Source organism: Rutilus rutilus (genome assembly GCF_951802725.1).
Source record: "Rutilus rutilus genome assembly, chromosome: 13".
NCBI lineage: Eukaryota > Metazoa > Chordata > Actinopteri > Cypriniformes > Leuciscidae > Rutilus > Rutilus rutilus.
In genome coordinates this window covers 28,527,336-28,550,079 of record NC_140218.1, presented here as the reverse complement: position 1 = coordinate 28,550,079, position 22,744 = coordinate 28,527,336, and the positions used below count along the sequence as shown (strand labels likewise).

The following is a 22,744-nucleotide window of genomic DNA, read 5'->3' as shown; positions in this document are numbered from 1 at the left end:
TTTGTAAAAAAAATAACTATATTTTTTATAAATATACACACACATGCATACATGCAATAGAAACACTGTTTAAATTTGTTTTTAATTAATGAATACTGGTATTACAAGTCATAAGTACTTCAGCCAGCAACAACATGATCACTTCTGATGTTGCGTGGTCACTTGCTAAGTTGCAATTTGTATTTATTTAGTCAATTCAAGAACATATTGCAACAAATAGACTCAGTTACTAAGACAACATTACACCACAAGTCGACCACAAGCAGCAGGGCAGACATGGAAAAGTAAGCGGTTTGGATGAAGCTGAAGGTACAAAAATGGGTAAACACTAAGTTTTTAATTGTTTTAACCACAAGTCATTGGTCAGGAAATTAGCTAAATTTAAGCAAATGCACTACTTAAAAAAGCCATTGCTGTCTCAGAAAAACATCAAAAACAGAAGAAGTTTTTGGCAGATTATGGGAAGTTTGATTCAGAGTGGTTTAGCAGAGTTGTGTGTGGACTGTGGAGTGATGAATCAATGAAACACGAGTTTCATGGTGATGCTCCAGAGCAGTGTCTTTGAAAATCTGCTGAACAATATAATAATAAATGCATCTCCACCACAATGAAGCATGAAGGAAGAGACTGTGCCGTTGTGTGAGGAGCTGCTGGTATTACAGGAGAATATTGCAGAATGATTTGCTTCCCACAACTGAAAAGCTGTTATCTGAAGAGGAATGATCAGATGTTATTTTTCAGCTAGATAATGCTCCTGTCCAAATTGCAGAGACAACCCAGAAGCGTCTTGAGAACAAGTCCATCAGGCTCATGTTTTGGCCTGGTCAGAATCCAGATTTGAACCCTAATTTGCTAATTTCCTGACCAGTGATTGTTAATAAAATGGTTAAGACCATTGAAAGACCACTAGGCCTAAATATTTTGCCACTTTTTGCTTGCCGCATGTTTTCTTTTTTCACAGAAGTGTAGATGTGGTTGTGCCTGAGGGCAGCTCAGACGTGTGTCAGGGATCTGTCAAAGACCAGCACTCTGATAAGATGCTAGAAAGAGAACTTGACAAAGAGATTGGGCAGCTGTTAGTGTCGTATCTGTTGCAGAGAGAGTCCAAATCTCCTCCAATCACAAGTAGCTGTCTCTTGTTGGTCTGTAAACCACGAAGACACTTTAGACCATGACATACTCTTAGATCAACAACAAAACTACACTGGTATTCAGGGACAGGCATTAAGGTGGCTATCAGATTGTATTAGATTGTATTTTGTTTATTTAAAGGTAGGGTAGGCACATTTTTTTTTTCATAAACACTTTGTTATTCTGGTTGAAATTTTCTTTACATCCTGATAACAATCAATAATAGAAGAGGTCTACTCTATCTCTTCTGTGGAAGTCTCAGGACCAATACATGTTCATCCAGTCATTGCATTCGGTCCAAATGCAATGATATTATGTGTCCTACTTGCCTGTCAACATATGCATTCCCAGACATCACAGGTTAGACAGTCACCGAGCGCCACAAACAAACAGCAGCCACCTTTAACAGTTCCTCCTGAACCAAAACAATGAGCTTGTGTTGCATTCACACCATGTCATCATGGTTTAGCTTCTGTGTATTTAACCGATCTTCTATTGTGCAACAATCCATCACACTCTTTAAGGTTACACAACTCTGGACTTTTGGTAGTACCTACAATATCTAAGTACACTAAAGGAGGAAAATCTCTGAATCAACATTCACCACTGACAAATTTTCTATATTGTAATCAATATGACCATAACTTGTTATAACTGCTTTAATGAGATCATTGTTTCTGCCTAAATGAATACATGATGTTAGCTAAACGCATGATTTGTATTATCTTAGACCTGTACATTTCTGGTCTTTACTTGGACACAGTCCCCTCTGATAACAAATTACTCAATTGTAATGTAGAAACATGCACTTTCTGTAAAGCTGCTTTGAAATGATATGCATTGTGAAAAGTGCTATGCAAATACATGTGAATTTAAAAGCAGTTTTGGGGCCCTATTTTAACGATCTGAAACGCAAGTGTCAAAGCGCAAAGCGCAAGTAACTTTGTGGGCAGGTCTTGGCGCTGTTGCTATTTTCCCGGCGGGATAAATGACTCTTGCGCCTGGCGCAAATCTAAAAGGGGTTGGTCTGAAGTAGGTTCATTATTCATAGGTGTGGTTTAGGCGTAACGTGAAATAAACCAATCAGACCAACATCTCACATTCCCTTTAATACCCCTTTTCCACCAAGGCAGAGCTGGTGCTGGTTCGGAGCCAGAGCCTAGTTTCAAATTGGTTCTTTGTTTTTCCACCGCCAAAGCACCAGCTCCGAACCAGTAAAACTGGTTCTTAAGTAGCACCAAATCATTGCAGGGTCTAGAACGGAGCCAAGAAAGAACCGCTTGCGTCAGAGGCTGGGGGCGGGGTTACCGTGGCCAACAAGACTGAAGAGAAACTTGTGACCGCCATTTTCAAATAGCAGCTAATCGAGCTAACAGCAGCTAAACACGATGGACGCGATCTAAAATATAAATCTAAGGCTAAAGTCGGCATCTTATTGTTAAAAATAAATGTTATGTACATGCCGTTACTCTCGCTTGTAATCTCCGTCTGTACTAATGGCGAGCCGCGCGAACACGTTGGATCCGCCGTGTTTGGATGCCGATGTAGGTCCGCAAAGCCATGAACATCAATAGCAAAGCAACGTGCGCCATTGTTGATGATGTGTTTGTGTTTGGCGCCGCCGCGCTAACGTTGCTGAAAATATGAGACGTAGCTGTGACGTAAGACCTGGCTCTGCGTTGGCTCTTTTAGCCTGTGGAAAAGCAAACCGGTTCTTTGGAGGCTCGTCAGTCGAACCAACTCCGAACCGGCACTGGCTCTAGCTCCGAACCAGCACCTGGTTCTTGTTGGTGGAAAAGGGGTATAAGAGCAGGCGCGCTTGTTCTAAAGCGGATTCCTATTATAACTGCGGATTTGCCAGGCGCACGCCAGGAGCGGTTCAAGGCCGAGGAGACCGACGTTCTCGTCAGGGACGTTGGGGATGGAGAAACACACCCAAATTAACTTCGGTTAAACAGGCGTATGATAATTTGGGTAAATGTGTAAGCTAGATGTATGCTTTTATAATAAAATGTCTGTCTGTCTGTCTGTCTGTCTATCTATCTATCTATCTATCTATCTATCTATCTATCTATCTATCTATCTATCTATCTATCTATCTATCTATCTATCTTAATAATGTATGATTTGCAAAAATAACTGCTGCGTCTGTGTGTAGATGAGAGAATCAAAGTGTATGCGCGTTGTGCACACGCTACATTGATTAAGGCCAAGCATGCGCCCTTAAAATAGCATATGAATAACATGCGCAACGTGCCACTGACTTTAAACAGTTTTTTTTTCAGTCAGTGGCGCAATTGTTTTCTAAACCTGTAAAATAGCATGAGGGAACGTTTGCGCCAGAACACGCCTCCTCTTTGCGCTGAACCGCCCCGGGGAGCGCAAGTGTATTTCTTAGTTAACCGACGTGCATCTGTGGAGGGAAAAGTCCGCTTTGCGCGGGTGCAAAATAGGAATGATACATGCGTCGGTGTACAAAGTCAATTGCGCTGGGTGCAAGATAGGGCCCATTAAGTTAGGGAGGTTAGCAAACCTGTGCACAGCTTCTACAAGACACAGATTTTATTTGTGTCTGTTCAAACGTTAAACAGTAAGAATGTGCATCTAAATGGGCAAACTGACAATCCCCATGCAACTACTCAGTTCAGCATCATGCATTATACTGATGGAAAATGAATTACATTGATACTGGAGAAGCATGCATAGTTCAATTTTATTCCTTTCAGCTTGCCAATAAGATGACCAAAATTTGATTTAAGTTGGTGTCATCATTTGATTATCCATGCTGCATCTCAAGTGACAGTATGCAGTAATAAGCAGCACATAATTAAAATTTTGAAGGGAAGAAGAGGGATGGGTGACGGCAGCCAAAAGGTTGCTTTAAAAAGGTAGAACAAATTATTGCAGTTATTTTACAGAAAATTAATAATGAATATCATGTATGCAGTACGTGCATAATAACACCTGGAATATGTGTTAAGTAAATCAATTAATTATTATTAATTATATTATACTCTTCACATAGCATATACATTTCTTTGCATTTATGCATTTGGCAGATGCTTTTACCCACAGCGACTTGCATTACATTCAATCAGTACATTTCTATCAGTTGCATTCCCTGACAATTGAACCCATTGCGATCACCATGCTCCACTGTTTAAGTAACACTACAGCATCACACACACACACACTCAAAGGCCTCCCTTTGACACTACAGACACATGAAAGCACAAGATAAAGCACACACACCACACGTAAACAACCGTCAGACAAAAGGCAGATAACGCCCATCGTTCACCCACACTTCCTACGACAGACACGACTCAAACTCCAGCACTCATGCACAGGCGTGAGAGCTTGAACTGTTCTCATCTGCAAAGTTCCCGCTGGTGCTTCAGAGGGAGAGCAACAGGCTACTCCGAGACAAAACACACTCTCTACGTTAACACTCACCATGGCAGTCACTGCACAGGAAACCTGGTCGATGTCCAGCTCTGCTGTCATGTTTCATCCAGCGATCACAGAACAGACGCTTTCTCCTGTTCCCTCTTCTCACTCTCCACAGAGAGAGGGGCGGTGGCAGGAGGTAAGGGAGGGGACAGTCGCGATTAAGAGAAACAAGAGAGATGGGAACAAGACAACAGGGCAGCCCGTTGCTTCGAACACCCACCGATAACAAATAAAAAGGTCTTTTCCCCCTCAATTGCAGCCGACGTTGCAGGATAAGAGAGGGATCCAAAGCAAAGCAGACGTATAAATGCCCGGAGAGTGTGTTTGAGAGCGACTGAGTGTTAGATATGGAGGGCACTCAAGCGGCTCTAATTGGATTTACAGGGTCAGGTGGAGGGGGTGGGCTGTGTAAACCTCAGCTTCTGTTTCAGTGTGCGAGTGTGCAAGTTGATAAGGGTGATTATTAGGAAATGTAATTAATAGAGGAGGATAACTCCGTCCAAAAGTGAACAGAACACGTGGTAACATCCAAGCTGCTGTTGCCATAGTGACAGGAATGGACAACTACATATGGCGACAATACATGCACGAATATCTCCAAATGTCTACGCTATTGTGTTTCAAGACAGAAAATGTAAAAGGAGAATATATTAAAAGGTACTGGTGTGGGAAATGTGTTTGTCTTCCACAGTGCAGGGTTGGTTAATCCTGAGCTTAACCTCCTCTGGTATTCCCGTCCGGAGAGCGCAGCCTGGCTGCAGCGCTGGGGAACTGTGCTGAGCAATGAGGAGGCGGTGTTTCCAACTGCAATTTTCAAGTGGAAATAAGATGACACTTTCCTACAGGTATGAGGTTTTCAAACATATCAGTTCTGCTGTTTGATAAATGACAGAGGTTTAGCATTAGGATACAAAACCATTTCTGGCTTGCATCAAGGAGTTACAATGACATTTTTAGGCACTATATCACTCCCTACAATGTCGAAGTTCCCAACACATTTAGAAGAGCAATAAGTTAACGGTAGGGAAGGCAATTTCATAGAGAAATAGCAAGCTAGCTTTGAAATCATGAGATCCCACTCTCCCTTCAGTGTCTCCACGCCTCCTCCAAAACACAAACGCACACAGCAGAGTCTGCAAAGCGTCAAAAGTATTTTACAACAACAAAAAAATTACTTTTCCCAGGTAATATAATATTATTTAGATTTAGAAACAGCAATAAACTCCAGCAAGATAAAGTCCTTTTATGCAAAACCATAGACCTTTATCTACAGATCAAGTATAGGCCTAATAATAGAAACATTGAATAATCTTGGAGAGAGTTTCATCGAATGCTGAATGGAGAATGACAGACAGCCTCAGTGTGGAGAAGAGTTTATGTGAACTTGAATTTACCGACTTAAATATTCACCTGTACCCTTAAACCATGGAATGGCTTTAGAACCTGTATAATATAGTGGAGTGTTTCAGGCAAAAGTTGGAGAAACCCTGGTCTAAAACACTGTGCTCGTGGCTCCCATACTTCCATCTTTGCCTGGGTCGGGTATCGGTCAGACAAGACCAATTCAAATCCAATATTGTGCGTATACTATTCTGTATTATTAAGCCGCACAAAAGACACAAAAACATTAAAGGAACACTCCACCGGTTTTTGAAATTGGGCTTATTCACCGTCTTTCCTACATTTAGATACGTGGGCAAACGCATTTTTGTCTCAGTGCATGCATTGTTTTAGTTTGGAAGATATTGACTTGGGACTATATTGGGGGGAAGCACAGGCGAAGCACTGCTACTTGGGCGCAGAGATATCACATTCACACCAACAGTTCGTGTTGACTCTCATCCTCACGTCCTCAGGCTGTTGAGCGATCGCAACCTCCTCCTGTCGTTCTATTTCCAAAGCACGCATCTTGTCTTCTGAAAACTCTTGAGGTATGATTCATTGGTTCATTGAGGTATGGTTCTGGATCTTGACTGTCTGAGAAGTAACCCTCCTCGTCTCTCACAAAATCAGCCATGTTCATCGCCATTCATGTACTGTAGGAAAAATAGCCGGCTACTATTCACGCCGGTATGTTGACGGAAGTTGGGGGATTTCAGGTGTTGTGTGATATCTCTGCGCCCAAGTAGCAGTGCTTCACCCCAATATAGTCCCAAGTCAATATCTGCCTAGGAAATCGCCTAGTCTTAATCTGCATCGCTATTTGTACTCGTTGTGAATACGCAGTCCACAAGAAGTAATTCGTTTTTTTTATTTTTTATGTTTTGATCACTTTTACTCTCGACATGCTAGCTGGCAACAAAGGATTCCATTCATTATGCTAAGCTAAGCTATCGGCGGCGCTGCCAAACTAAAACAATGCATGCACTGAGACAAAAATGCGTTTGCCCACCTATCTAAATGTAGGAAAGAAGGTGAATAAGCCCTATTTCAAAAAACGGTGGAGTGTTCCTTTAATAAGCACCACAAAGTTTATGTGCACTAAACTTAGACCAAACGGAGGTTAAACTAAAAGAAACTGTTCTGCCAGTTACGTCCAACCTCCCGAAGCAAAACACAGTCACGTACAGGTAAGAATTAAAACTGTTGCCATGTTGCTCCATTTTTACCATAATGCTGTTTAAAGAGTAGATAAATTATGATTTTCATTGATACAGTTACTGTTCTGTTAATAAGCCTCTGTTGATCCGACTGTCTATGGGCGGGATACAAAAATGAGGAATAATCTATAGTTTTCACGAAAGCCCGGGAGCTTTCAAACTACTTTTGGTGACAAATAAACATGAATTTCTTGGACCAAGAAACACGGAGAATAAGTAAACATTGTTCATTTACATGTACATGTACTACTTTTACTGTAACAATACAAAGCAGGTGGAAAATCGGTGGTTAAAACTTTAATGTGCACACATATATTATTACATTGTACTTATATTTTATAATACCTACATATATTACAGCTGTAATTAATTTCGGTAATTACATCTATAAATGAGCTGTTGACCTTTTCCTTATCCATTAACCCACCCTTTTCCCTAACTAACCACAAAACCATGACCTCTGATGGAAACAGACCTTGAAGAGAGTCAAACACAAACCACCATAAGTTAATATTATATCATCATTCCTTTTGTTCCTGTAATGAAATCACATCAACATTCTGTGATGCAAATTTCCAATCACCGCGTTTGAACAATAAAAACTCAACAAAGGCCATGAGGATCACAAGCACATGAGGAATAAAACCTGGATAATGATCAGGAATGTAAATGATCCTGATCTTTGAACATATGAGCATAACCCAAAAAGATGGGTTAACCCTTGACATTTCAGACGGTGTAACCTTGTCCCAGGATGCACCTGAGGCTCTGATGGATGAGTGAGTGGGGAGAACAAGGATTTCCCTCCAAAGTGCAAAGAAAGCCCCTCGTGCAGCGGCCCACGCGTGCACACCCCAGCGCTGGAACACACCCCTGATCAGTGTAACTGTACGCAGGAGTGTGTGCTCGAGAGCAGCCACATCAAGCAGCAGGTGTATCCTGCACAGCAGCAGTTGAGCATGCTCCAAATCTGACACGAAGTCAGACAGAGATGAGAGAGCCAGAGACTTTTGATCTCAGACATTAAAATGTCAGCTCTGTCTCTTCAGTGTCTGACAACTACAAAGCGTGATGTTAAAAGAGAACGCAATACTCTTGATGACCCACAGAGGGCAGCATGCATCACCACACTACTTGCCTTTATTTTCATCACAAAATGTCTATTGCGGCAAGCGCACTTGGCAACACAAAAAGGTTCATTTTGTTAATCTAAGTATCATGAACTAAGACCAAAATAAACAGAATTGAAATACCTTGTCACTTATTAACTGTAGTTTAATTACTCTTTCAGGGACTATATCTTCTGAAGGAAGCAGGGATGATCAATTATGGCAAAAATCTTAATTCACGTTCATTTTAGTCAATACTGAGTTCATGGTTATTTAAAAACTCTTTAACTTAATGTATTTTTTAAACTTAATAAAAAATGTTTTATGCGAGACGCTACAGGCAAAAACACTTTTTTCATGCATCTGTCAATTTTGAGATTTTGGGCTTTTTTGGCTTTACATTGAGTGTTTTTTCAGACTAATGGAAGGAAAACATCCAAAAAACACTTTTAAGTGTGTCTTTTATAGCACTTTATCTATTTGCGTCTGCAGACTTCAATTACAGTACATACCTTTAAAGGTGGTTTTCTCAAAATGAGTTTCAGTAACACACACATACATCAAACTTTACAGTTTTATTCCTATCTATATTCTGAAGGTTTTTACTGAGTGGCTTGTAAATAAGGCAAATGAAAAATCATTTGCCTGATTTTATACATTTTATTCCCAAAAAAATTCCTACTTTTTTTTTTTTAGACTCTTTCAGACAGTATTTTCTGAGTTATGGAGGGATAAAGAGATATCCAATGTCCCTTGTGTAAAAACCTGTGAATCCAATATGTCAAAAAATAAATAAAAAATAAACAAGAATTTTGACCCTGACTTCATCCAATGTTCAAAATTTTGTTCTAGAAAAGTATGCAAATTAATGCAGATTTAATTAGATAATGCCTCGTTTTGCCAAATGTTTGCAATTCTTAAAGGGGTCATATAATGGCACATACACTTTTACAAGTTGATTGTACTGAAATGTGTGTTGGCAGTGCCTGTACACAACCATCATAAAATGATAAAAATCCACCCAGTGTTTTTTTTTAAATCTTATATGTTTTCCCCCGTCTCAAATCAAGCCGTTCGATTTTGTGACGTCACACGGTCGGACGCCCCTCCCACGATTGTTGATTGACAGCAGCGTTTCAACACAGACCCGCCCTCGCTCGTGAGCGAGCTGTCAATCATAGCCAGCGCGATCATTGTTGATACGCTGGAGCACTGTCTATGAGCAGAATGGCGTCTAAGCGATTGTGGTGTTCTGTTCTTGGGTGTAATAAGGAACACAGCAGTCATTTTGATGTTCCTAAATCCGAACCGCTGAAGACGCAGTGGCTGAGTTTGTTTTCGAAGGGAATATTCCCCACGATCAACGTCAATGCTTTCATGTTTGCGAGAATCATTTCACACACCAGACTGCTTTATAAACGAGGTCAGTAACGTTATAAAGGTTTTGCTAAGAAGCTGCTCCTGAAAAAAGGATCGGTACCAACTATTCGTGTTCCTGCTGCACCTCCAGAAGAACTGAAGTGAGTGTAACGTTTTATTAACCTTTATATTAATCTTTATATCTTTGCAAATCGCTTGCTGCACGCTTCACGATGAATGCGGCTGTTTACACTCAGGGTACGTTACGGCATGTTTTCCATGTACGACGTTCTCAATATAATTCATAATCCCACGTTTATAATGAACAACACGTTATGGTTATTGTGTTACGGTGTACGCACAGAACAGAGGGGCGGGGTGAGCAAAGCTCATTATCATATAAAGACACATGCACTTAAACGGCGTGCTGAAAACAGAGCTGTTTTTGACCAGGTAAAGTTAGTGTTTTCTTACAATACTAATGAGAATTTTTAATTAAAGTATATTACAAACTTTTAATTTAGACCCTAAAGAATCATATTAGCTTGTACAAAAATGGTATTATATGACCCCTTTAATGTGATCAAACAACTGGGAAGGAAGTATGGTGATATAGTATAGTATAGTAATTTTTTTTACCGTATTCACCTGGGGTGTTATGTATAGTTGCAACAGTCTTTCAAAAGGCACTCGAGATTGTTATTGAGGGGGGAAATGGCATAGCGTGCAGTCTCTCGTACCTTATATCACCAGCTTTGTGAATTACAGAATTGCTGCTAGAGATTAAACTCATAACCCGTAAACATGTTTGTGTGTTTACGAGCAACAGAGAAAGAAAAAACCTGTAGCATACAGCAGATACGATGGTAATAATGAGAGTAAAGGGTCATCTCTTGTGCCCGGCCTTTTCCGGTAGAGTGAGCGTCACGCCTGACTAAACACATCCGCTGCCCCGTGTGCCATCTGACCCAATACCACATCCCTACACAACCAATGCTGTGTTATCAGCTAGACACTGGGAGAGAAAAACAAGCTCGCAAAGCTACTGATGCTGTTTGCTTGGCTAGAAGACCAAACGGCATTAACAAAACAGATGTCATTTAAGCTCATTTAAGTATCTCATTTAAAAAAAAATCTGAAACACACTGTACAAATCAAGCACAGAACCAAACATAATTCTCCACGTTGTGTGAGAACAGCTTGTCTGTTCCATGTATTTACACTGCCCTCTTCTGGAGAAGCCCAACAGGTGTCAGCTTACATCATCCACAGAGACCCATTCACATCTCACACTCCACAGCCACACCGTCACCATAGCAACTGCTCTTCACAACGCTGGCAACTACAAAAGCTAAGGAAAAGATCAGGCATTATGGGGCTTCAGGGAACCGTTCAGCCTGGACTCTTCAGGCAGAGTTTAGATGCTAAAGATTTACTTTGGTTCATTTTTATAGTAGTTTCCTCTTTCTCTCTTCGGAGGAGTTCAGAGACGTTTTGTTATGTAATAGTTCAAGTCCTCCTGTTGCATAGTTACCAGCTCTAGTAGAAACCCGATAGAAAAAAAAGATCAACTTTTACATGTACAAACACTATGGTTTACGACTCCATTTACCCATCTCTCCTCATCAGCCTTGTCTATATTCCATTCGTATGTCTAGTAACACACTCAAGCATCCTCTCAGGTTTGTGAATGTGTGATGATGATGTAATTCTCGCCTGAGATGTACCTGGCGAGGTTAAATTTAAACCTGTGAATGCTGGCATGATCCTCGCTGGTGCACATGATGACAAATTACGGTGTAATTCACCACACTCTAAAAATACTCCAAATGAGACTCACTACGAGTGCTGAACCTCAGATAAATGAGTCTCTTTTCAGGGAGCTGAAAGACCTGACATTCTGATAGTCAACGGATAAGGCCAAGTTCTACAATAGAAGGTGTTTAGGCTAAAAATAAAAATAAAAATCGATTTCCTTTTATTGAAAAAAAGAAAAGAAAATCCATTTAAAAATTCATAAAATGGTTTTTTATACCTGAAAATATTTTTTATTTTATATTAATTAAATTAATAAAATTAGTTAATAAAATATGCAAATCATGCATTATATAACCAAGAAATGATACAAAGAAATTCCTGTGAAATGGTAATAACATTTTTTTTAAAACACAACAACCAGCAAAATAAAATATATGTTGTATTCAATAAAAAATAATAAAAAAAACCAAATAAATCAGTCAATCAATAATCACTGTTTTATGAGCAAAACATCACTTTAAGAAAATGGGCATTAAAATGTAATAGATGTAAAAACCATAAAAATTAAATAAACAAAAATACATTGGTGGCTTGTTTGGTCATTTTCTGGAATTTGCTAAATGCTGTGGAAAGTCAAAAATGGTTAAATCGAGCTAAAAACACTTGGTCTGGCATCTCCTCTTAAAGGGGGACGGAGAACACTTTTACTTGTCTTGAGAAAACCCACGTCACTTAGAGCCGTGACACACCAAGCATCAGTCGGGCTGGTTTTGCAGTGTGTTCCACACGTCGACTCGCGTCAGGAGTAGTTCGCCCGATTCAGCAAACACGTAAGAGAGATCACTCCGATTGGCTGTTCAGTTTAGCGAACGAGTCAGTACACGACAATAAAAGCAAAAGTGATGAAAGCGAGCAAAGTCCAGATGGCACAGACGTAAAGGCTTTTTTATTTTATGTCATCTTACCTGAGCATTCAAATATTTCATAACAACATGAGCCGCCTGCAATGAAGAAAGTGATCAGTATGATTGATATTCAAAATGGTAAGCAAGCGCCGGCTTGTTTACGGTTTGTATATCTTTGAATGATGATGATGATAGACTACTGATACCTGCAGCTATAGACAGTTATTTCCTGAGACGCAGAACTAGTTGACAGTCAGCCCTAGTCCTTTTGGTTTGTTCAAGAGCAGATTTTTGCCAGATGCAGCTGACGCGAGGCGACAACAAAGTCGGCTTTCGTAGCCAGTGGTTATTTGTCGTTGGCTTGGTGTATCACGGCCTTTAGGACTTGCTTTTTCCTGGGTGAAATTGGACTACAACTGCCCTACACCTGCTAGGGCTCAAATGTCAATCTGATCAGGTTTAAGACAATTGAGAATGCAGAGGACAATGAATAATGAAGAGCTGGTGAGCAGCACTGACAGCAATGTGCTGCTATCTGGAAAAGATAGAGCCTGGGGTAGGAGAATAAACCGAAATGAGCAGTCAATTGTGACAAAACCCTAAAAAAAAAAAAAAAAAAAAAAAAAAATTGTAAATATCAGGACAAGGGAAGGCCGGAGTCTTGAAGGAGAGCGATTCAGAGTAAATGGTGTTCTGCACCGCCGGGCTTCAACACCATTGGCCAGTTATAGGCTAAATGTTGTGATTCTATAGACCTTATGTAGCCCCGCCCCTTTTCAGCGCTGCGCTCGTTGTCTTTTGACTTCCGGTCTGTATTTTCACAGCGATCTTGCGTATTTATGAATGAACGGCTCGTTTTAAAATCTTCCCGGTCTACTGACATTTGTTAAGACATCTGCTTTAAACATTACAATCCTCATGGTAACTTTAAGTAAATCCACTTCAAAAGCTAATTACTCCTGGACAGCAATGCCATAGAAATATACAGAGCGACTGCAAAAACGGAAGTTCAAAGACAATATTCTAAAGATGGCGACGCCCTCGTTTCTCTGGCGCATAAGGTCTATAAGGGCTTCAGGACTGGTTGGAGAAAGGGGTTTCCCTAAAAGGGGAACTTGGTAACTCTAGCCATTTCTTCTGTGGGGCGTATATTTCACAACACTGTCGTAAAAAATATATATATAATAAAAAAAAAATTAATAATCACTTGTGCCACCCTCCTCCCCCTTTCTACCGCTGCTCATTTTCATTTGTTATTATCGGAGCCGGCCAACTTTATTGTGTGGAGCTATGTCTACCGAGGTGGGTAATACATCATACACAGGATCATAGAACGTGCTTGTTTATGTTGAATTGCCGTAAAGCAGTGTGGGGTTTTTTCCGCTCGTTCTCGCTTCTCACGAGACTTCCTATTTCCAACTTACCGGGACGTTAGTCCCCATGTTGCAAGGTTGGTTTTCCACCTGGGAACACTAGGGGGAGCGGGGAAAGTCACCGTTTTCACCAGAACAGGTTATTTAACCATCCAAATGATTTCTAAACGGTTTTATTTAGTTGAAATAGTTGCCAAGTTCCCCTTTAAAGACTCAACTTCAGATGTAAGTAAGTGAACTGGTAACAAAACAAAACATGCTATTCACAAACCATACACAAAATATATTTGCTTTATCCTCATGAAATTATATAATAATAAAAAATATTGTATAACTGATTGTAATTTAACTACTTAACTAACTACTGATTTGTTTTAACTAATTTGCAACTTTTGTGCATTGCGTTAAAATCTGAAAATTGTTACTGCATTCTTATTGGTACTATTTTGTGTATACTGAATGACTGAATGATTGCCACTGGAGAAATGAATAATTAACAAAAAAATGTAATGGAATAAGCATGATGATGAAGCGTGCTAAGATCCTGAGTCAAATCCTGCTCTTCAGCTGATAACACACAGCAGCTCAACTCACCACCCACAAACCCTCCCACACACCCACAGAAAAACAAAGAGACACAAGAGTGAATTTCACTGCTCTACAGTGAAGTACAGGTCAAGAATCTTTCACCATCACACAGTGCTGGGAATTAAAGCAATAGTGCTGGAGGAGTAGATTAATGACTGTGGGTGAATGCTTCAGGAGGTCGTATGGAGTACATGAAGGCCTAATGATCACAAGAGACTCTTACCTGACAATCAAAGTCCTGGAAGTTCTGTCCATTCTGTGTGGAAAGAGCGACAGAGAAGAGAAGAGAGAGAAAGAGATCAGCTGTGCTGGTCTGAAGGGTTAAGCATGTGGCATTAAAACGTCAGATCATGTAAGACACAATGTCAAGCACAAGCAGACCACAGACACAGCTTTCCACTTACAAGTGCCATTAAAATACAGAACATTAACATTAAAGGGGTCCGATTATGCCCTTTTACGAAGTCTTGATTTTGTTTGTGGGGTGTACTAGAATATGTTTTCAAACTTGATTGTTCAAAAAACTATTTTTTTCCACATATTTTACATTATTACAGCATCTCTTTTCCCAGTCTGTCCGAAATACGAAATGTGCTGTGATTGGTTAGCTGGCTCAGTGTTGTGATTGGCAGCGCTTACTGCGTGTTTGGGAAATGTCCCGCCCCTCCATAACTGTAAGTTCTGCTCTAGTGTAAATATTAAGGATGGCGTCAATTTCAAACCAATTCGAGCCCGGTTCAGACCCTGACAATGTTAACGAAGAAGAGGATCATCCAGAACGGATTTCACAGGACGTTTCAGAGTGGTATGTTTTTTGTAATTTTCTTGTAATTTTTGCAGCTCAACCAAGCCTCATCCCCTTTTTTGTGTATTCCGTGGGTGGGGATTATTTAAATTGGTAACATTGTGACTTCATAAGATCCTGAAAAAAAAAGAAGAAAAAAAAAGCCGTTTCGCAACAAGCCGTTCGTTGTAGTTCTTGGAAAGTGGATTCTGTTAAATAAAGTTTTTTTTCTGACTATTACTTCATATGTCAGGCTTTACAGGGTTAATCTGAGACAGTTCAGAGAGCCATAAGGAACAAACAAAAGGAAGTATGCATCCTTTAGATAGTACACACACATACAACACCAGCTCATTTTTGGCTCTATTTGAAGCTGTTGATTTCAGAGGCTGTGAGATCAGGATCCGATGAGATTCATACATCATCTCTCTGATCTCATTGCTCCGGTAAAGCTCGGTATCCAAGGGAAACCGGCCCTTAGACGAGCGCCTTGAGGAGCCTGGGATCGAGTCGTGCTATTTAGAGTGAGATAACTGGAGTTGTGGGGTGAGATTTAGTTAGAGAGGGGATGCGCTGACATTCACAATCAGATATTTGTATCAACGTGTGTGTGTGTGTGTGTGTGTGTGTGTGTGAGAGAGAGAGAGTGAACTTACCTTGTCTGTCAGGAGGGGTTTGATCTCAGTCAACTGCACATCCTGTAACTCATCCATCCTCAATCCTGACAGCTGCCCGTCACTACAGAGAGAGAGACAGGATAGAAATGGATTAGTACATCATTACTGCCAGCAATGACTTATTGACCAACAGGGAACAGGGCTCAGCATGCCAAATGTTCATGAATACAGAATTACAGTAAAGAGGGCACACACACACACACACACACACACACACACACACACACACACACACACACACACACACACACACACACACACACACACACACAGAGAGAGATAGATACAGAGAGAGAGAGAGATGGATACAGAGAGAGAGATACAGAGAGATAGATAGAGAGAGATACAGAGAGATACAGAGAGATAGATAGAGAGAGAGATACAGAGAGAGAGAGAGATACAGACAGAGAGAGAGAGAGAGAGAGAAAGAGATAGAGAGAGATAGATAGATAGATAGATAGAGAGAGAGAGAGAGAGAGAGAGAGAGAGAGAGAGAGAGAGAGAGAGAGAGAGAGAGAGAGAGAGAGAGAGAGAGAGAGAGAGAGAGCGCTGATGTTTAATATCCCGCCTAATAACCACCACAAAACCCCCATTGTCCTTGCTAGCAGAATTCAGATGAGCTCATGTTGAATTCATGGTTTAACTCCCTGTGTCAGTCCTGAAGGTCAATGCATGCTACTGTCTCAGTATGGCCATTATGTAGGCTTATGTCAACCTTACAATGGCGCTGGGGTGAAATAAAGGTTTTATGTTCCTCTCCATCAGGGATGAAATGTGCTGCTGCAGAATGCAAGCATGCAAATGTGAGTTCTTGGCCAATACACTAAAAGCACATGGACCATTTGGGCAAACTGGAAGAGATGAAACGGCATTGGCAACTGACTTTACTACTGTAACGTGACTCATTTCTCAGTCACACTTGTATATTCAATGAGAAAAAAAATTAAATAAACATGTTGGGTGACTATATTATCCATCAGGAATTAACTGGATCATGAGAAGTGGACAAACTCTACTAGTACAGGCCAGCACAGCAAATACCATTCAACAATTTGAGAAAGAAGTCTCTTATGTTCACCAAGGCTGCATTTATTTGATAAAAATTCAAGCAAAAACAGTAATATTAAAAAAAGTTTTAAATGAAATTCTGTTCCCTTTATAGCTATCATTTAAGAACTATAACTTCATAAAAAAATATTTCTAATTGTCGGAGCCGATAGCCTTGAAGGCAGTGCTTCGATGTAGTGCAGTTGTGCTTCAGGCGACCCGAGTTTGAGACTCTCGAGGACCATTCCCGATTTCGATAAATAAATATCTTCTAATTAAAACAATAACACTACAATAATACATTTATTATTACCAATGTTGAAAATGGTTATGGCTTATGCTGCTTAATATTTTTGTGGAAACTGAGTCACTTTATTCAGCGTTCTTTGATGAACAGAAAGTCAAAAGAACAGCATTTATTTGAAATAGAAATATTTTATGATAAATGTCTTTGACACTTTTAATCAATTGAATGTGTCCTTGCTGAATATAATTAATTAATTAAATAAATAAATACATATTGCACTGACCCCAAACATTCGAACGGTAGTGTATATTGCATATTAAGCCTGAAAAACCCAAAGCACATATTCTGGAAGACAATGAAACATTAAATCATGCTTGCACTCATATGTTTGCTGTATGCTTTTCTGTAGTTTCTGATCTGAAACCAATTACCCCTGGTTTCACAGACAGGGCTTAAGACTAGTCCTAGACTAAAATGTAAGTCTGAGCTGTTTCCACTGAAATAAACTTGCACTGACTGATCTTAAAAATATATCAGTGCCTTTTTAGTTTTAAGATGCACGTCGGTAATGTTTTTTTTCTAAGCATGTTTATAAAAATTACTTAAATGTCCTAATTGATCTATGGTCTAATCCTGGCTTAGTCTAAGCCCTGTCTGTGAAACCGGGCCATTAACTGTTTGATACAAAAGGATGGACTTGCTGTCCCAACATGATTGTATAACTGTTCTGTACACCTTGAGCTACTATGCCCAGGTCTCTGTTTCCCTGTTTAAAGGCTTTATCCACATACGTAATGACTTGGCATTTAGTCAAATCTCTCGGTTGTCTTAAATCACACACGTGCCAGCCAGGTCACGTTAACTATTGCCTTCAGTAAGTTCCCTTGGACCTTGACTGACTATCTATCGTGGCGAGGATGCGAGAGGAGATGAACAAAAGGATCCAAGGTGAACGCGGGGCTTCGGATGGCGTCCACGGGAGGGCTGACAAGTGTTGACAAGGTCACAGTCAGAGACAGAAAGCCATGTGTGTGTGTGTGTGTGTGGTAGATGGATTAGTGGAGTCACTCAGAGGGAAAATGTCGATCTGTCACAGTGTGTAGGGTCAGTGATCTGTCAAAAGACACAGCTTGAGAGACAAGAGACACAGGCTTTTGCTTATTTATAAGTTTCTAAATGTTGACCAAAAGCCCCCCCAATCATGTCAATCAATGCAAATTTTGCTATTTGGTGTATATCAAGGTTAGGGGTGTGCAAATCTACTACTACAATAATAATATCGTAATAATACCTTTAACAATGTGTCAGCTGACATTGTAAAGTATGTCACACACTTTGCAAAAAACAAACAAAATCCGCTTTCACTGTGTGACGTAGCCTAGTTCAACGCCGGTAGAATGCTCTGAAATTCAAGATATATAGGGTCATTTTCACCTTATATCAAATTATATAGGCTAGTTTTGTAATATCACACGAACAAAAGGACTGTTTATCACAAATACCAGCATGATTGCGAATGTCATATTGATTTAATAAAACAGTTCAATAAACCCGTTCAATAAACAAGTTAACATTGCGTTAATATTCAATATTTTCTGTTTCTGCTTTTTCCAATGAAAATGTTCAAATGAAAGCACAGCATAACCGTTTTGCGTCTCTGAGCAAAACACAGTGGTGCTTCGGTACTGTATGAATCCACGCTTGGAAGCAGGGTTGCCAGATTTTTTTTGCCAGACGGTTTACCGCCCAATTGGGTGGTTTTGCTATCTATTTTGCGGGCAAAAATGGGTTTGGGCGGGTGGATAAAAATTGGACTGGTTTCGGATCAGTTCGGCGGGTTTTTGTTGCCGAAACACCGGCACTTCAGATCCTTATTCCTGCGACCCAATGTTCAGCAGGCAGCAGTCTCACTCACACACACACACACACACACACACACACACACACACACACACACACACACACACACGCACACACTACAACTCTGGCTGACGTGCCCCCCCTAACCTCACAACAAACACTCCCTTCCACTTCCACTCTCAACATACTAGATCGCGGGGTTTTCAAACTTAGGTAGCTGTCACTGCGGTTTCATGACACTCTCTCTGGGTCAGTGACAGCGCCAACACAGATTTGAATGTTGCGATATGATTTTGTCAAAGGTTTAATAGACAAACGAAATGGAATAAGATCGCGTGGGTGTTTGAATCGAGATCACAGACTTTTAAAGATGAATGGTGCAGCTCTGTGACGACACATTTCATCCTCTATTGAATCGAAAGTGGCTAACTTCTGTCAACCTCATCTATAAAGCAAGGGCAAAAATAAAGCAATTTAATTTGAATTAATATCTGTAATAAAAAAAAAATTGATTTTAAAATCATAAAAAATAAATAAAATAAAAATCGCGATATCTAGGTGAATCGATTTTTTCTCCCAGCCCTAATATGCATGTTTCATGTTGCCATTTGAAATAACTGAAATGTTAAAGTGGGTTATTTTTTATGTCCATATGTCCACTGGATGTTTTTATGTTACTGAATGCTTTTGTTCCAAGCGACTTTTAGTGACAATAAACAGACTCAAGTTGATCGCATTATTTTCCGTAACATAGTAGAATAGTTTGACTGAAGTCAGTGTAGCCTACTTTTGCGATCATTTAATTGAATATTGTTTCTAAAATCGGATAGGCTAAGTCAAAAAATGGGTCATTTTAAAGCTTGTTAATGATTTCAAAGTGTTTAAACGAGAAACAAGCCACACAAAAAAATTGGGCGTTTTTTTTGTGCATTCTCGCGGTTTTTGACGAGGTTTTGGGCTGGAAAACCTTGCTGGCACCTGGCAACCCTGCTTGGAATGAATCTGTTTAATGAATGATTTAATGACTGAATGAATGAGCTGTTTGAGCAAATCATTTTAATAAATGACACAACTGATTAAGACCGTGACTGGCGGTTTTAGATTCATATTTAAAGAAGCATTTTTGTTTTTTTTACATTATTAAATCAGTTTAAAGAGGCAAATATTGCTTTTTAGTGGAAAACTTAATTTATGGCACTGCTGTGACTTTACAGAATATGTAGAAAACGAAAAGCTTTGGATGTCAGCTGTCCATGACAGGCCTAAACCAGTCAAGGCACCAGTAAAACAACACACTCAGCAAAATATAAATTATCGTTATTGACAAAAATCCCAGAAAATATTATATAATTTTTCAATATTCACTGCTTAAAGCTTTTGACATGTTGAAGTGATACAGAAATATCAATGAGCGCATTAAGGCGTGAAAAAGAGCTTGTTGGAATGCTGACTGACACACACCCGAAACACACACAGGAACCGCCTCTCTCAGACAACATGCGAACCCGAGTTAAGTTCTCTTTCGCTGCTTACTGCGCTTGAACAGTCAAATACACACAAACTTAGCTTTTGAGAAGCACAGCCCAGTATTTTTAGTAATAAAGATAAAGCAAAATGTATTGTTATTGTGAAATAAAATTACTCATATCTTGATTAGCCATATTGCCAATTTTCCCCTTCATTATGTGAACTGCCAAAATCAAGACGAAATGGTTTAATTTAGTTTCTAGATCACGTCAAATCTCCTTTTCTCCTTTCTCCCAAATCTCCATTTCAAATGGTTTATTTTCTGAAACATTATCATGTACATCCTACAATACTGAGAGAGCACAAAAGTCTGAACACTTACTAGCATTACACATTAGCTAAGCCTGTTAGTTTAAATCCGATTACAGCTACCCGAGTGTCTCCTTATCCACCAGCGCGGTGACAGTGACGGTGCAGGAGCTGGTGCTCACCAGGAGTAAACGCATGGGAACCAGGATCTGTGTAAATCTCACGAGGTTGTTACAGCATGCACATCTTCACTAGGAACTATTTTATTCCAGCCAATTTGGACTGATTATTTGCTGAAGTTGTACTTTCCAGCAGAATAATACTAATTATGTTCTACAGGCTGTGTGTGGAACGCTAATTACAGGGCGTTGGTGAATGCGTGTGGGTTCAGGTCATAAAAAAAACCAACAACTGAAGGGCTCCTTTCTTGCTTAACTGTTCAAATCGCGCCTCTCTGAATAAATCACGTAATCAGCAGGAAGCAAAAAAATATCCTTCCTCTCGGTTTCATTCAAGAGAGACCTTTCCAGGCCTCCGTAAGCTTCCTTTATTATTAGTAATGGTGCTATAGGCTTGTGAAGATAATTGCAGATTTGAGAGTAGCTTCAAAGAGATAGTGGGTAGTTCAAATGAGGGAGGAGGAAAAACCAGCTTCAGAGAATAGTGATAGTTAAGAGAAATCGTGACCTTTTATTTTAACTTTTAAACCTCTATTACGATCAAAGAGCCCACTCTCCATTCATCTCAGTCCAGTCTGAAGTCAATATGAGCAGAGCATGTGATAGAAACTTTACTTTGGAGATGTGCGGCTCTGAAGTAGAGCTGGCACTTTTAAACCGAGATTGAGGTAGTGGGTTATGATTCACGTCATGCCATATAAGGTGCGCTGTGATTATGTCCTGATGTCAGGGTCCAGACCGATGTCCCATGACAGATGACAGACAGGTAAGACTACAGTAGAGAGAAAAATAGTGTAAAGATGCAGAAAAGTAAACCTTTTCACTTCAAGTAAAAGGTCTATACAGCTATCAACTAAGCTATTAGGAAATATGATATTGTGTTATGGCTTAGTGTGATTATCAAATCAAGAGGGCTGATTATTAATAAATAAATACTGTATGAGCTGTGCGTTTCAGAGTGAAGAGCAACACTGTGTTTATTCACACACATCCAGCTCATGATCTGGTATTTCACAGAAATTGAGTCGAGCGGCTCTGACCGTTACACTGAAAGAATACATCATCAGTTGCTCGTGTGAAACATGATTATAATATATTTCTTAATTTGTTTAATATTCTATTAGCTAATAATCATAATAAAAACCAATTATTATTTTATATTATTTATAGCGATACTGACCAGGTCAAACTCTGTAGACTTTATGGTTACTGAAAGAAGTTTGAGTTAGTTCTTTTAAAGAGAAAAACCAACTGTGAATACCCAAGTTTTCAGGTTTTCCCCAAAATCGTTCAGCCCTAAAAAGATCAATTACACTCAAAACAGTGGTAAAAATGTATTCAGGTTTTTATTTTCAATAGCTTTATCTATGCGGATGCACTCCCCCAACATAATCACCACAATCATTCTACAAAAATTACATGTGTAATTGTATTGCACCAAATTTTCTGAAACTGGGTGCAATGTGGAGTTTCCCTGTGGTAGCAGTGATGAAAAAAGTTATTTATTGTGCCATTACCTTTTAAACTCTGCAAAGAAGAAATTATTCGATGACCAATGCAATGCAGAGAAGCGAAAGAGGCTGTGGCGTACGAGTAGTAGTGATGGCCGTTCATAAATGATTCGTCACTCTGTCTGCGTTCGCTCAAAGAGTTTTAAAACGCGGACTAATTGTTGCTACGCACTAGGGATGGCTCGATACCACAATTTTGGTTTCGGTACGGTACCAGAACCTAATACCTCGGTATCGATACTAAATCGATACCACAGGTGACAAATAACCAGCCTCAAAATTTAAGTGAATTGAAACAGTTTTATTAAAAAAACACTGCTTGAAACTCTGCTGCACCGAATGTGCAAACAAAAAGTTATCCAAATGTTTTTTAAAAAAAATTATAAA

The 22,744-nt window shown here is 39.7% G+C and overlaps 1 protein-coding gene across 3 annotated transcripts in view; it reads right to left on the bottom strand.

Moving 5' to 3' along the window:
• The window catches only part of ndrg3b (ndrg family member 3b), a 58,900-nt gene that overhangs the window by 17,153 nt on the left and 19,003 nt on the right, over positions 1 to 22,744 (bottom strand). For 2 of the 3 annotated variants that reach the window (XM_084428969.1, XM_084428967.1), the window contains exons 2-3: positions 15,717 to 15,798; positions 14,500 to 14,532 (exon numbers count right to left, since the gene is read on the bottom strand). In XM_084428969.1, coding sequence (XP_084285095.1) covers positions 14,500 to 14,532; positions 15,717 to 15,773 — 90 coding nt within the window. In that variant the 5' untranslated portion in view covers positions 15,774 to 15,798. Of the gene's footprint in view, positions 1 to 4,587; positions 4,731 to 14,499; positions 14,533 to 15,716; positions 15,799 to 22,744 lie in introns of those variants that run through there. The other variant, XM_084428968.1, reaches the window with a different exon arrangement.